Genomic DNA, 17535 nt, shown 5'->3' with positions numbered 1-17535 from the left:
GACAAACTAAATTTATTCATACTATAAATTTCAAATACTGAAACGCCAAATCTATTACTCGCACTAACATTTATATAAAAATAAAATTTGTTAACGACAGGCTGTGTGGTAACTTTTTAGTGAAGAAAAAATCCACGCACGACTCTTCAACGGAGAAATGCCATAAAAAAATAAAAATGAACTTGGCCACTTCTAAAATTAAAAATTATGTTTTTTTTTCATAATTGTGCATGGAGTCTTTATTTTAGAGAACGTTAAATGGACGTTTATAGCCTAGCAACGATCACATAGTTAATTTTGAGCAATAGAATTATATTAAAGGTTAGTTTGCTCGAATTTAACAGTGACAATAAAATAAAATATGTATCCATAGATATACAAATCATTAAGAAAATGGTTTTACTGAGTGATGTTAATATACCATGTTTACATATCATTTAAAAAAAAAACAATTAGTGAGAATGGCAAGTTAAAAATAATCGGTTTAAAAAAGATGTTTAAATTTCATTAGTCAAAGGCGAAACAGGCAAGCGAGCGCAGCGCAAAATAAAATATACATAATACGAACATATTTATATCCGTACGAAATAAATAATCGGTTATTATTAATAAAACATAATTAAATTATACACATTATTATATTACACAATTATTAATAAAGGTAATTTACAATAAAATAATTAAGTTTAAGACCAACTTTGCTCTAACTGTCGTCGCAACATATTTTCAACACTGGGTTGTCATTTTTTAATAAATGCATTTGAAATTTTGCTAATAAACATGTAAATGCACAATTTATAAATAACATATCTGGAAATAATAATTAATGTTTAAGTAGGAAAGTAAAAGGCAAAATTATAATAGATTTATTTTAAAAATCATGCTATTATTATTATATTACCCGCATTTTGACAACTGTCACAATGACAGCTGTCACCGAACTTTAGGCACCTGTCATGCTGTCATTATTTACCTAATATACAAGATAAAAACAATATTATCTGCGTTTTTACCTTCCTATAAAACATGAATTATTTGTACTCATCAATTAACAATATAACGTTTTTAACACTTAATGCAACGATTACTGCGAAAATATATTGACACGACAGATACAAAAGTCACAGACTATAATTATTTAATTACACTAATTCACATTAGCAAATCTTTGTTAGTTTTAAATGACATTAGATGTTTCTGCCACAAACAATATTAACATAATTATTTGTTAATTCCAAATATAAAAAGAAAACTCATCAATCATTTACATGAAATTCTCATATTTACATACAATAGCTTTATGTATACAATCATATTAAATAAATCGAAAATCTGCCTCCACAGATAATATATCCTTGTTTAAATCCATTCAGTCAGCTATTTAAATGGCAACATTGAAGTGACTAAGGTCACAGCTCCTTGAGTAGCGCTGATTTGGCGTTCTTGAGTTTGTCAAGTCTCTTCGTGAGGTGGCTGTTCTCCGTCTCCAACTCCTCAACTCGATTCAAAGCTTCTCTAGCCTGGAATTATATTTATTATATTTAATTTACATACTTAACTTATTATTTTGAATATTTTTTTTATATGTCCTTTTCTCTCAGACAGATGTTTATTATATAACAAATTCAAAAATATAGTACAGTTTAAAATCAGTAAATCATAACATGCAGGATGTAAGACATATTTTTTTCAAATTTTTGTAGGATTTTATTTACACGAGGATTACATAAATTTGGATTGATATAATTTGGTACTTGCGAGGTAAAGAATCGAAGGATTTTCATCACAAGATTATAATTTTACAACTTTACAATAACGTATCGTCTGATCAGTCACGGTTGGCGGTTTTTAATATTATTTATATACAACGACGCACATTAATAAACGAGACATATAATACAGGGGGACGATTTATTTTGGGATATGTCTGATACTGGGTCACAAAACAGGTAAAACTTGTGATTGCGTTGCCACCATACCGTTAGCAGTCTCCGTTATTGATAACGGCCCAGAAGTCAACAACTTCCTGAAAACAATATTGGTATTTTTTCTTGTTTCTATAAAATATTCTTTATGCTTGAATGATAGTAGCAATGGAATCATTGTAATCTCTACTTGATTCGTAACTAAAAGGCATTTATTTTTCACGTACTTTTCTTGATTTTGGTCTAGATTTCCTATAGTTGGTACTCACGAAAGGTGGTTTACATTGATCAAAACCGAGTTCTTGAAATTTCGACGTAATCATAGAGCTGTGTATTTCTGTGTACAGACCTCCCTCTGCAGCCTGCGTCGCTCCTGCTTGAGCTGCTCCTCGTGCTCGTCCTGGTGGTCCTGACGCGCGCGCAGACGGGCCACCTGGGCCTCCAGCCGCGCCACCGCCGCCGCCTGCAGCGCCGCCTCCGCCTCCGCCCGCGCCGCGCGACCCTTCGCCTCCGACACTGACTTGCGCAGCGATTCCACTGCAATACCGTCCGACAAATGACCGTTTGAAAATGACACCTGTTTTGTTCCGACTTAAACATGCCTATGGAAGTTCCTGACAGTTACTTTTATGTCTATTATTAGTTCCTATCCTCACCACTGTTACAGCCAGCGCCAACATGGCGAAAATCAAATGGGCACAAAGTACCACGGTTTATAGCCTGTCCATGTATAGAGGTAGTGCGTGTGTGTGTACTCACGCTCGCTGTCGTGCTCCCTGTCGTGGTGCGCGGCGACGCCATTCTGTCGTGCGGCGCGCTCCTCGTTCAGGCAGAGCTTCAGCTTGCGCACCTCAGACTCCAGCGCCTGCTTTGAGCTCACCAGCCTCTGCAACCGCACGTCTGCGAACACAATAATATACAATTATTTATTGCATTCGAGCCAAAAATATCCAGTAATCTTTAATTTTTCGCTTAGTAAAAAAACCTTGATTGAATCTTCTTCCTCTTGTTTTGTTTGTTAATAAAAGTAAAAAACTCTTTCACAAATGTTCGAGCACGTACTAAGTTACCTCACACAAATAAGCGTCAAATACTCACCCAGGGTGCCTTCTCCGGCATCATTGAGCAGCTGTTCCGAGTGGTGTGAGACGAGGGCGAGAGGGGGAACGCTGCCGAAGCCCTGCGCTACCAGCTCGGGCTCTGCCCCGTTCAGTTCCGTTTGCTCCGCAGTGCCATTAAGCTCTGCCTCGACGAAGGCGAAGCCCGCGGCTGCTGCGGCGGAGTCCCGCGCACGAACTGCGTCTCGTGCTGCAGTCACCTCGCGCTCCAGTGTGGCGTGCTCGCGTTTTAGTCGCTCATGCGCTGAGCACTTCTCTTTATGTTCACGCTGGAAGTAAATATTTTAACATTTAAATTAATTATTTTAAGAAACTTTCTCTTATTTGATACTAGAATTATCGTTATTATGATTAAAAGCCAAATTCCAAGTTCCGTGCAATCTTGACTTAATAGTTTGTTGTTTTGAGTCTGACCTGCAACTGCGCGTGTTCCTCGGTAAGCTCCTCGATGCGGTCCTTTAGCAGCTCGAGCTGATAGCCGAGCGCCGCCTTGTCATTGTCCAGCTGAGCGTTCAGGATCATCGCCTTTCGGAACTTCTCCTCCACCTCCTTCAGCTCGTGCTGCAATAAACAAACATTAAATTCAATTCGATAATTGCAAATGTAATTAATTTTGCTTTGATATCAAAAATAACAACTTTTACTTCGATATCTTAGTATTCTAGACTAGTAAGCGTTCAAAACCATTCGGCTATAATAACAGTTTGTTTTTATCAATGTGTGTTTAATGTTACCCTGAGGTCTTTGATGCTGAAGACATCGTCCGCGGAGTCTTCGGAGCTGCGCCGCGGCGAGTGCACGGCGGGGCTGAGCGCCGCCAGTCGCCCGCCGCGACGCCCCACTGTCTCTGTAACGTTACAACAATTATACATTAATACTATACATAACAGTCGTCCTTATTTAAATGCAACATTAACTTAACTGCACAAACAACCTTATTTTAAGGGCTGCTTCACCTTTTTCAGATGATTATGCTGTCATGGCTAAGGTCAGCATGGAACACTCTTTTGACAATCGTTAATTCTTTGCTATTCTATGTTAAATGCTAAATTGTCGTGAGTGTGGGTTTTTTTTAATTTTGTAGACTGAATATTGTATACGTATCTGAATATCGGTGCCCACGATACAGGCATTGCCTAGTGTGGGCATCACTAGATTATCCAAATTAACCATAAATGGTAACTTAAGATTAATTTAAGTTCTCAGTTATGTGCAATTTTTATGTTAGTTATTGTTTCTTGGTTTAATCTTTATTACCTATAATAAAAACTTTCTTCTTTCTTTCTATTCATTTCTGTGTATGAGTATACCTGAGTACATATCGAATGCCTTGTCGGCATGGTCCTCCTGCTCTCTCTGCTGCCGCTCCAGCTCACGCATGCGGATCTCGCGCGCCTCCGCCCGCGCAGCGCGCCGCGCCGCCAGACGTTGCTCCGCCTATAACAAATGACACAAACCAATCATTACCATGACTATTTGAAAGAATCTTAAGTAGTTAGCTTTATAATTGACTTATAGAACTATCACAAATAATTACATATCCGTTTGAAACCGCAACATGTATCCACAAATATTATTTGATGTTATAAGTTAAAAATAATAAAACTTTACTTAGCAAAAATTGTTTTTAATAAACGTATTATTTTAGTCAAGTACATCAAGTACAATTTACTTTCATATCCCAATGTCACAAGGGAAAGCTTTGCGACTTACTTAATAAACCTTTTTGTCGTAATATCGTCTTAAAGATCGTAGCATATTTCATTCATTTATTTGGTCACTTTAAAAAATCCTGTATCATAACAATCAGTATTTAATGGTCATACTGATGTACAGATAGCACTTGATAAGCGAGCGTCGTGTTGTAAATATGTTTTGTTTTAATGACTCGTCACGTCTAACATACACGATATTATCTTAACGTCCCATTTATATATTTGATAAACCAATGATAAAACAAACATCCGAAACTACATTTCTTTATACTTTCCTTCGATTGCATTCATAAATATTCATTGACAAACTCTAATAGATATATGCTAACACATTTAGTGTCAGTGGCTAGGCAAGATTACTTTCGTATGAAAAAATCGCAACTGCATAAAACGTCCTAAAACTAATTAATTTAAGCGTAAATGTGTAAAGTAACACTTGAATTATACAGACGCCTTACTCACTCTTTTATGTTGTGTACCCATTACTAACTGTGGCCCGTATCTTTGTGCTCACGAAATTAAAAACATAATTATCAGCTTATGTGTTCTTCCAGACTTTGTTCTACATCTATGACAAATTTCATAGAGATCCGTTCGGCCGTTCTGAACATCTATCCATCCATCAAAACATTCACTTCTATCATGTTAGTAAAATATATAAGCGTGCACTGGATGCGGGCGGCACAGGACCGGTCATTGTGGCAATTGATGGGGGAGGCCTTCATCCAGCAGTGGATAAATCTAGGCTGATTATGATAATACATTATATGCAACATATGAGCTGTGTGATGACGTTTCAATAACGAAAACATTTCACTATGACTGGACTTTACATTAATGATAAATTTGATGTTGCGTCATCAATAACCAATGGTCATCAACCGGGTATCCCCGAGAAAGTAACAAGATTGTGTTACTCATCAACACAAAATAATTAAATGATTACTAAGCGAGTAGGAATTCGATTGACGATCAAAGTACCAACACATTCTTATTCTTATAATCAAAAAAAGCGACTATTAATATTTTAATATTGCAGTACTGATCACTTACGATAAATATTTATTTTATTAGATAGCCGAAATCGCTCTGACGACGAAGTTACTAAATAGTTAAAATATTTTATGTACCAGCGTAGATAAATTTAAAAGACATGAAAACGGATCATAAATTTCACCTTTCTGATGGTGGGCGGGTTCGATCGATCGAACATGTAGAGATTTCTCGACAATGCCTATGTACAGAATTAAACATCTCTAATATCAAAGTGGATTCGGAACAGTTATTTAGACCAACAAAAGAATAAGAAGTCACCTTTGCAATATTGAAGTTATTAACATAATTGACATTTGCACAAAGCCATTTCAACTTTAGATCATAGTACTTAGAAGAAGTAAGGATAAATTACCGGGATTGTGATCCTTATATTATTATCTGATTATAATATCAAAAGAGAATTCAATAGACTGGAGCTTAAGTAGAACATCCTTTGATAACAGCCACTTAGCGTCGAGTCGTACCTTCGTAGAATCATAAACGAAAATCAGAAAAGAGAAAACAAATAAAAAATGGGAATTATTATAAAAAGGAGCAGCAAAAACTACTGATTAGAAAAATTCAGGTCCTAAATATGATATAGTAAACTAGAATGAAAATCGGATACTGTTTGAGATCCAAGTATTACTAATTACTTTTGTTTAGAGGTATCACACAGTGGAGTGCATCATAGGAAAATATTCACATGGTTAGTCACTAAAGCTATTGATATATTAAAACTGAAAACAATTGCCTACTAGCAACAGCAACACAATTACGATACACAAAGGAATTATATACACTATCGTAATACGATTCTTATAAAACAAAAATATTGTCTTATTTTCTATAGAATAGATTACTTAAGGTATAGAAACCGACTCATTGTTATAAAAATGACTGTTAAATATGCACTGAATAGTAGAATGGCTAGACCAACAAAAATTTCACCATAGTTTTTCATACCACAATACAGCAACTGTATAAGGGATTATTTGTTATCCACTAAAACAGAGAATTTACCGTTGCCCATAGTTGAGCTAAAGAAGCTAATTGTGCCGGAAAAGGTGACATACTGGGAAAAGATAATTTCCTTTCCTACCCATCCCCTCTCCAGTCCACTACTTTTCCAATAAGACAAAGATAGAGTTCTCTTCTATCTTTTTGATCTCTGCCTACACATTACGTTAATAGCGCAAGAGTTTACGGCTATGAAGTAATAAAACATTCGTCACAGTGACACTAGATTACGCAAGTCGCAGAACAAACGTGCTGAAATGATGTCACACGGAGCAAGGTACGCGTAGTTTTTAGCTCAGTTAGTTAAGGCCGACTGTGGAGGCGTCTACTTCATATAAAGTTCTAATTTCTTTTCAACAATTCACGACTCCAATTTATTAATTTAGGAGAATCATAATCTCATAGTTGCACAAGATCTTGAAATTTCATCGAGAGACAACGATCTGTTATGTATAATTGTTTCGGAAAAGTCGCGTTAAAGAATAGAATCAGGATATCGTTGAGTTTACAATATTCTAATATGTAATATATGTATCTTTCTTAAGGCCTTAACCCCTTGTTATGATGTAGAAACTCCTTGGTATGATGTAGAAAATTTATTTTATATATATATATCTATTTAATATATATAAAGTCCCATAGATACAACAATAAGTCGTGCTCAGCCTATTTGTCGATCCAACGCGTGCGCAGAAAGGATATGACGATGACTACTGTATCGTATAGTTCCGTCAAACATTAATGACATTTTAATTGGTTATAGAATGTTAAACTGCTTGGACTGCGTCCTTTCGTATAGGAAATTCGTTGGAGCAAGAAATAGCAACATACTGGGTAAAAATAATGAAATAAATCATTTTCTAGCCCATATTTAGAAGCTTTTAATTTCTTATTATTAATATAATAAGAAATTAAAATACAGATTATTAACCGAAAACAAAATTACAATTTCAGACAGAGGATAGAATTTATAGGTAGAGATCTGCCTGTGTGAAGGAAAGGTTTTATTGTAGCACATTGAATTTGAATTTATGAAAAGAAGCCATATCTGGAAAAGCCATCAAAACCGATGACATCACTGTCAGACGTTAACTACACACACACACGCACTTAAGTGAATACATGTTAAACATTCAATTGTTTATCGATACCAAAGATAAAGATGACTAACTGCAAATTTTTCATCTTTTTGACAATGCACTCAAAAATCGTCTTTACGAACATTTTGCTACTAACTTACATAGAGGAGAAGACACCTGGCGGTTACATCGAGCAGGCTCGCTAACGTCAACATGACATAGAGGCGAGGTCGCTGTGCACTACATTCGATACGAGTGCCGTCCACCGGCGACACACGTGCACTGGCCAACACTTGCCGATTTTAACTACATATTATATTACATAACTACAATAAGTATCGAAATTAATACATAGATTCTATTATTAACTAAATTGTAAACTCAAACGACACTGCAAGGTTAGTACAATTTAGGCGAACGGTCGAACAGTCACCGGAGCTGTGACTAAAACTTTTAGCAAAGTAACGGCTGAAAAAATAGAGCCGTCACGAAGAAAATCGTAAATGAAGTAATACTTATGTAAACTTCATACGGCACATGTGTACGGCCTTAAACTAACAACGTTAGAACTAACGAACAAAGTCAACAATCACACGACAAGAGTTTGGTATTTGTGTTATGGCCTCACAATTTTCACGAAGGCTACGAATTTTTGATAAGATCTTGATAAGAAATCTGTAGCAAATCAAAATAAATTATTTATATCTAAAACAATGCAGTACTAGATAATTCTAATGTTAACAACAAAGAAAAACTTATCGATAAGAAATACAATAAAAGAAATATACAATATACATAGACAAAGCTTGAAAAAAAGTTCTACATGGATCCAATTAGATTCATTAAAGTAGGAAGCAGCGATCAGCGAGAGACTGCGTCCTCAAAACGTCTTATATTATTATAGCCGTATAAAGAAACTTAATCACGTATGAGTTCTCGATACGTACATGGTTGTGCTGGTCTCCGAGAATCCCGACTATCGACGGATTGATTTCGCTCTGAGAATCTTTGCGCGCATCCGTCACGCTTTGCTCCATATAATTGACCAAGACATCCAATGGAGCGCAGTGGCCATTTTCTATATTATCAACAGCGTCCCCGTTGCCTTCGTTACCATTCGTCACAGGTTGATTTTCATTATTGGAATCATTAACGTCGCCGATATCAACGCTGGGATTTACAGTATCATTAACCGGTAGTTGACTTATTTTGGTAACATTAGATCGTTCGATAACAGCCTCTTCACCTGAATCGTCGAAATCGCCATCAGTGAAGGCCTCACCACTCTCCTCGTCACTATTATCCGGTGTTAGTTCCGATTTATGACCCATTGCTAAACTGATTCGTCAGATATTCACTCATATAACTGTTTAACACAACAAACTTGTCTAAAGAATTTATCAATGCAATAGCACTCGAGTAGAAAGGAAGGACGTAATTTTTGCACTGCACTCCGTATAGCCCGCGATAAAATGCCACACTCTGTTTATCTTATCGATAATTTCCACCGTCAGTCGCCACGAGTGGACCGCGCGTTCCTCTGAAGACAATTGACGCTGACAATGGGATAGTATGATCGCATCAACATAATGTTTATTTGTAAACACGGTTGGTATGTTTACAATGGGGGATGTTTATCGCGCGTCTCGCTACAAACATGTGGGGAAGGTAGCGGCGCGGCGCGGGCGTCGACGACGCTGTCGCGGACAGACTGTCAGTTCGCACGATCGTCGCTTGCGGCTTGCGCTATCGTTGTCGTAATCGCGCACCACCGTTACGCACGTACTGTGCACTGCGCACTGCGCGCACGCGGAAGCGGATAGCAGTAATCATCTAGAAAAATAGCAAGTGCTTGTTAGCTTTTTATATAACACGGGCGGTGACTTTCAACTCAACGACCCTGCTCATTAGAAATACTTGTTTACTAAGAAGGCAAAAATAATTTTAAATACGAATAAATTTTAGGAAATATGATGAGGAGACATTCTTACCAAACGAATTAGTTAGTTAAAGAAAGTTTGAATGAAAGAAACTCAAACGTTTACGTCTACAGTTATAGCATTAAAGTAAATTACAGCGAGCTGACGGCGGCGGCGCGACATGTCCAAGCGCTGTCCGCTTCCGCTCCTGCGCGAAGGTGAATGATTAATCGCTCTTTGTTTTACTGAGAACCGACTAGGATTACCAACACACTTAAATTTTTACGGACACTAAGATTTAGAATAACTCAACTGGTCATTGCAACATTAGAAAAGCCAGGTCCCAATGTAAAATATACAAAATCATGCTTTAATAGATCATCTTTCTCTAATTTTGTAAGTGGACAAGAGACTAAGGACAGATATGTTGACGCTAATGAAAATATTAAATATCAAGTTGAGAATCATGTTTCATATTATATTAATAATCAATCATACAATAAATAATAGCCATTTGTAATCATTACTTGATTTGAAATTCGATATGGCGTTGTCATATTACAATGCGGTCTTCACTGATCGAGAATAGCGGACAAGGTTGTAGGTTCTTTTTATTAATATCTAGTTTATATGTCACATTTGTATAATTAAATCGGATCATGTTTAAAAGAACGATAAATCTTTAGCTGATACATATTTTAAGGGACTAAAAGTAGACTTTGATTTGTCCTTAGTTATAATGAACACAACGTCTGATACAGTGGCCTAAACAATGTTTTATACCATTTCCAAATTTTACATTCCTAACCATGTAAGTTCCATACTTGATAAATAATTTATCGATACCTTGAAACTAAACATTAAACAAAAAACAAAGATACAAAAATAAGTCGTTGTCCTGCAAAACTACATGGAATGGTCGCCGTAGTCGATCCTTTTGCGTAAAGGAAACGTCCCCTGCGCGGCAGATTTACTGTTCATGGTGTCGATGGTAAGGACGTATGTTTCCGATCGTATATCAGCCGCCGACAGCATATTGTGCTCTAAGATTAACTCAACCGCATTTCCAGCTGACATAAACTATTGTTAGTTATTACGCTGCCGATATAGCATTTATAAAAGTTTAAAAATGGTTCAATACCAAATAAACTTTGAATATTAAGAATAAAAAAATGTAGAATTTTTACTTATGGATGAATCTTATAGTAGCTAAGTACTTTAGCTTTAAAAAGGGGTCTTGACAGACAGACGGACGGACAACAAAGTGATCCTATAAGGGTTCCGTTTTTTTCCTATGAGGTACAGAACCCTAAAAATTACAAATCGTTTGCTAAAATTTGCCTTTAAATTCACAATTGTTGCTCAAACTGGCAATCCATTGTACAACTTTCATACAATTCGCAAATAGCCATGAAATTACAATTGCCACATAACCTAACTTCACATCATTGTGTGGATACGTCACATGAACAGTTCAACAAACTATTTCAAAGATTATAAAGAATATTATTCGTTACACACTCATAAATGAAAATACAGAAAATCTGTATGTTTTATTGTTATTTTAATGAGTTCTTGTGTGAATCTACTTATTTACTACTTCTACATTTGCCGTTATGCTTATCTTAATTATTCATTAATTTTAGAACTTGACGATAAAAGTTAGTTTATTATTTTAATTTCATGTACGAATAATATATGATTTTTCTGAATGTAATCTTAATTTAAGGTAAAAATATTGTTTATTCTATATATCTTTTTTATGTTTCCGCTCTTCGATGCACTGTAACATAAGTATTAAGGTGTTAGTTACGCGAAATGTTAAAACTGCCAATCGAGAGCTGTAATGTTTTTATTGCAAAATACAAATATTAATGAATAATTTAATTTCAAAGAGTTATTCGCACGACTTGCAGACCAGTTCAGATTTCATTTCCGTTGATTTTAACTATCACAGTTTAACAAATCCATATTAAGACGTCCTAGAATCTAGTCTAGATGAGAATTAGCAAAATCCTTCGCAACACTAGGTTATGACATTTACAATTTATAATAGGACTTAATTTTTACCTTGACCTTTAATTTAAGCGACGATCCTATGAGACGGAAGATACCAAAATGCATTCGTCATATTTAAGTGGCGATTCCTACAGTTCGTTCTGAACACAGAGGATTTCTTTCCAACGTAAAGCTGGAATCCAAGGCACTGAGATATTTTCTCTTTTACACAGGTTTCTTTTATCCCCGAGTTTCTCGTTTATGGAGGTAATCCTTCGGACCAGATAATAACTCTCGGTTTTTCAAGTTCGACTGTTTGTACATAAAACAATTGAATCATGACGTACATGACAAAGCGAGATGTTGAGAAATAAGTTTGATGGATGCTAAAGGGGAAAAACATATGCTTCCAACACTAATTGTTCCCTATATTGATAGCCAATGCAACTTTATTATCAACATGAATTTCAAACAAACATATTCACAATTATATTAATTATTATAAGACATTTGCTTAAACGACAATGTTCTTGATTATATTTTGGCAATTTGTAAACTGGCAGTCAAGTTAAACATATATATAAGGCTTATTTGTTTAATAACATTTTTATATCTCTATAAAACGAGGTCTATTTGTGGTAAATACAAAATGTTCGACATTGAACTAATCGCGGGTATAGTAGTGACGTAATGCACCAACGGAACTGATAGTGATATGTTCAAATTGGGTAACACAAGTATTAACTTAATAACATTGACGCAAACAATTTAAATAAATACCATAGCGGAAGGAAACACAATACTTGACATAAATATTTAAAAATACTTCAAGAAACATATCGACTGCAAAAAGAATGAATAACCGGGGGTTTTCACTGCCGAAACTCTGGTACAAAAACATAGTCATCCCTCTCATCAACTCTTGAAACACGATTAGCTTTTCAAAAACTTTGCTAAAGCCATTGAATACCGAAAGGAATTGCTATCCCATTTCCACTAATTGTAATCTTTATAGTGTTTGTACAATGTGGGACATCAGTCACAGCATCTCATCTCCCAGTACTGTATATCATTGCTCTCGGCTGCGCAGGCGCATACGGTATTCCAACAAAGGTGCAGGATTGTCACGGTCAACGGAACGCGTACAATGCGGGCACAGGCATAACTGTACGTAGGCAGTTTTAAATACACAACCGTTGTCACAATTAGCCCACAACGAATCGCTAAAATAGGGTAAATGAAACTTAATTGTTAACGACTGGACGTCTAACTCAACTCACCATTAGTATCATGCTAGTGGTTACGGAGTAAATAAAATTAAACGTAAACAAGGTTTATTTCTGCTATTATTAGGGAACAAAGAATTGTAACAAATCAAGATACGTTCCTTAACCTTGCAATGCGGTAGTTATTATTAACACGAAACAATATTGAGTCATTATTTTAAACTGTGGTTATTATTTCATGTACCGACAGAAGTTTTTAAGCTGTGGTTACCAATGTTAAACGAAGGTTACAATAAAGTTAGTGGTAAATTTAATTTATATAATGTTTATAAATTAAATTTTCCATTTACTCCCTCTTCCTCCCTTCATAAATGTAAAATTAATGTAGTCACCTTGTAATGCAATGTTAGATATGCTGCTTTGGTGCCTCTGCGTCCATAACTATTGAGAACTTTGTATAGATTGAAGAGCACCAAATCATTCTAAATCACAACCAAGTAATCACATAGGCACGGGAAGGATATAATTGTCTAAAAGCGCGTAAAAGTCAGAAGCCGGTAAGTAGAAGTCGATCGCGGACGATTAACTGTTTAACATCGAACGGTACTGAGATGCGCACGCGACTCGTACGTAAATATCGTGACATTTGCGCCGCGGTTACCGCCAGGGGCTCCCGTACGAATGGGCTCCTCGGGTGACCACACACACAAATAAATCATTTCATCATCAACCTGATCTTATCCCTACGGAGGGTCGGCACAGTATGTACTTATCGTTCATAAATCTCTATCAGCCGTCATATCTGAATTCACATAAATAAATCATTTGATATCATAAAATATTTTGAGGTTTCAAAACAACTAAAGACGTTTATTACAAGGGTTATTTGGACGGATTTAAAAATATGCAAAGCTTTGGCACGCATTAAAATGTCAAACAATTCGACATAAACTAAATCCAAAGTTACGTAAATGTTACAAAAACAAAAACATATAGTTTCAAAATGTACGAAAATATTTCAATAATTATTTATTCTGAAAGTTGCACTGCATCAAAACTAATCAAAATAGTTTCACGTGTAGGAATGCATTAGAACGTTAATTAAATCTTTTAAAAGAGGTTTTCTAACGAAACCCATAAATGTGGTAACTCTACTCTGTTGGATATCTCACGCTTTCGTAATTGCAGAGGTGAACGTACCGCGTATGAACTAGATTCGCTTGGCAGCCGTCATAACATACGTAACAATTATCTTACATCTAATTATACATAATTCAAAACATTAATAAATACAATTAACAATCCGTAGATAGTCTGCGAAATAGAAAAAAATATGTCATATTTAACTTAATTTTTTTTAATGACTAGTCGTCAATATATTTAGGAAGCTAAAGCATCTACAACATGGAGAATGCAAGAATTAACAGATTTACTTCTTTTGTTGTCAGTCTCTATTTGATTGTACGCATCTGTCCCTTTCACACTTGTTACACTGTCTATTAGGGATTACGAAACGACAATATCAGTAATGCATGTTTCACAAAAATGGCATAACCCCTAAAACAACTCAATTTATGTGTCGATAAAATATTATACACATTTTACGTTTGAATCTGTATGAATGAATGCATCTACCAAATTATAAATCAATGCTGTGAGTAAACTCGATAACTCTATGACAAGTGCAACGTAATGCACTAACATCATCGTGCTCTTTTCTGATTTCGCTTCATATATGAATTTATCCAGCCATTATGTATTAGAAGGTATTAGAAATTAACTCATATTCAGTCACACATCATAATTTATGTCAGTAAAATAATAAACCAAGTATTCATATAGCTTTACACATTAATACTCTCAGGAACATTCGCAGTAACACGCAGTCATTAAGACTATCAGCGTAACTGCCGTAGTGGTGCTTCAAGAGGCCCATTCGTGCCAACTGATGAAAATTTAATGCACCTGACTCACCAGTAGGGTCGCCATATTGATGTAAATAGAAAAAATACTATTAAAAAAAAACTTTTTAAATACTAAAATTTTGCTGTCATATAGTATGATTATAAATATTGCATTTTTAAGTATTATAAGTCATCATACTATAACAATAATACATAACACTCAAAGTTTTTAATCACGAGTAACCGAAAACTATATTTACATCTGACAGCGGATATAACTCATAAATAATAACAAGTATCTCAAAGTAAACAACAAAACATGATTTTGTATAAATATCTACGGAACGTTGTATTTACATACGGTTATCGTTCTGTCTCTTGTGTTTTGTAAAAAAAAAACACATCTAAAAATTTGTCGTAACGTGGAATGTCCTAGAAGTTTGGATATCATGGTGTTCGTACTTAATCTTAACGAGTAAGCTCACAGACAAAGCTGTATGACGGCTATTGTATGCAACATTAATGCTATGAACACAAAACTGTGTGACGTCATCGCGCGGGTCGCTGGTGAAATTCGCAGCTTTCGAAAAGCGGAAACTTCGGTACGAGAAACTAAGTGACGTTTATTATTGAAAGCTATCATTTACTTCCGATAGGTAAGTAAGAAAATATTCAGTATAATAATAAATATATAGAATTTCACCGAAAGAGGAAAACATGCCACAAATAAATTGGTAGATTCGTGACTGTTCTTCTAAATCGTAAGATATTAAAATATAATGACATAAATAATGTAAAGAAAGATTTTTTTTAGCCCATAACCATTAAGTAATTGGTATCTTACAAGTTAGATGCTTTTGATCATATAACCATTGTGTTTTCTCAACGTTTTTACAGCAGTAGTATCCGACTTCAATTAAATTTATGAAAACTAGCGTAATTACAGATAATAACGCAATATAAAGTAAATTTGCAGTTATTATCTCGTATGCAGTGTAATGATCGTGCACATTTCAGCACAACACTTTCGGAAATTGCGTAATGCAATTAAACGTTATAAAGTAATAATCATTGCAAAGTAAAGTTTGGTTTTGCAAACGTTTATTGCGCGGTGTCCAAAGTTTTTACAACACTTTTTTGCACAAGTTTTTGCAGGCGTCGAGCGAAGGCCTGAGGATTTTCAAGTTTGCTGAGATGTGATTGCTATTGTTGTCTGTGTCAGCGAAGTTAACATGTAAAGATTTTGAGTTATAAAGGAATATTATGAAAGTAGAAGAAGGTAACTACAGCCGCAACCTTGTAAGTTTAAACGCGTATCATTTCTAACTAAGAGAAATTATGTTAACTTACGATCTTGGGGCGCACATGGCATACGATTGAGCGTGCCGACTCTTCGTCACTGCTGCTGGGAAGGCAATCAGAGATGGAGGGCGAGCGGTGCTGGGGCCACCGCGGGACTTTATCCGAGGTCGGTGAAGTGTCGGGCGAGACGGGAGAGACGAGCGGCAGCGGCAGCTGGGTGTTTTGACCGCGCCACCACGACACCAGCGCTGGCGCCACTCCTACCACCATCGCCAACCCCAACCGCACCATCGTCGTGACAACGCAACGATGGCGCCTCTAAAACATTATCCGTTCAACTAAGAGGCACGCGTCGCTTGTAAATCTATTTCTATCGACGTCCGCACTTCAGTGACACTAAGAGAGTCCGTCAAGAGCACGCACGTGTCTTAGTTAATTAACAATCGCGGTGTGGGAGCGCGTGGGGGCCCGAGACGCCGACGAGACGAGGCGAGCTCTACGGCTGCACGGAACGTTCTCCAGGCGCTCTCGCAGACTGGCGGCGTTCGGCGAGCGGCGGTCGTTGACGCGCCTCCCCCGGCGGCGCCCCTCCAGACCGCCCGCCCAAACCCATCCCCCTTCATCCCGTGTCACGCGAAATGCGCTGGAGAAATGCACTTTTAGCGCAGACACTGAACTACAACTTTATTTTAGTATACCATCAATTGAACGCATTAGTTGGTGTTGAGATCATGTGTTAGATAGCAATGTGGGTCGCTCTCCGTGAAGCAATTTCCTGATGAATGTTCAACTAACGGTAAATAAGTTTATATTTCATATATTATTAACAGCCAGCCACAACTACGGAGTTGCACCGAAGCCGACTCTGGAGGCAATCGCTCGTTTGTCATAGATAGCGCAACTTAAATTTGTCCTTTCCGGGGTTTACGGAACCTAATTTTATTTTCGTACATATCTACATGTGCACGTGACGTAAACAATCGCATTATAGGACCGGAGTAACCGGTTCGGCTGAGCCGAATTTCTCTCTATCTTATTGGGTCGCTTACTGAAAAAGCAAGACTGCATAAGTACAGTTACAACGAGAATATTATTTGCAACTGGTGGAATATACGAGTTTATCTTACGTATTTTAGTGTAAATTACCAAAGTATATTCAACAATTTTATTATTTTCAAAGGTAAATTTTTGTTTAGTTACTTTTGTTTTTCATTTGTATTATATTGGTCAATTTATATCGCGACCGTTCAATGCACAATGATGTCAATATAACATCGGAAGTGCTTTTCGGATG

At 36.3% G+C, this 17535-nt stretch overlaps 1 protein-coding gene across 3 annotated transcripts in view; it reads right to left on the bottom strand.

Moving 5' to 3' along the window:
* Positions 1-828: 828 nt before the first annotated feature.
* The window catches only part of LOC106128398 (leucine-rich repeat flightless-interacting protein 2), a 25193-nt gene continuing 8486 nt past the window's right edge, over positions 829-17535 (bottom strand). Inside the window, exons 1-8 of one of the 3 annotated variants that reach the window (XM_013326766.1) lie at positions 16290-16768; positions 4354-4480; positions 3778-3890; positions 3458-3604; positions 3024-3312; positions 2685-2825; positions 2275-2462; positions 829-1520 (exon numbers count right to left, since the gene is read on the bottom strand). In XM_013326766.1, coding sequence (XP_013182220.1) covers positions 1410-1520; positions 2275-2462; positions 2685-2825; positions 3024-3312; positions 3458-3604; positions 3778-3890; positions 4354-4480; positions 16290-16532 — 1359 coding nt within the window. In that variant the 5' untranslated portion in view covers positions 16533-16768 and the 3' untranslated portion in view covers positions 829-1409. Of the gene's footprint in view, positions 1521-2274; positions 2463-2684; positions 2826-3023; positions 3313-3457; positions 3605-3777; positions 3891-4353; positions 4481-8839; positions 9650-16289; positions 16769-17535 lie in introns of those variants that run through there. The other 2 variants (XM_013326765.1, XM_013326767.1) reach the window with 2 other exon arrangements.

Source organism: Papilio xuthus, unplaced genomic scaffold, assembly GCF_000836235.2.
Source record: "Papilio xuthus unplaced genomic scaffold, Pxut_1.1 DF828780.1, whole genome shotgun sequence".
In the NCBI taxonomy this organism is placed as follows: domain Eukaryota; kingdom Metazoa; phylum Arthropoda; class Insecta; order Lepidoptera; family Papilionidae; genus Papilio; species Papilio xuthus.
Note: the sequence above shows the minus strand (reverse complement) of the source record. Positions and strands in the feature narration are given on the sequence as shown.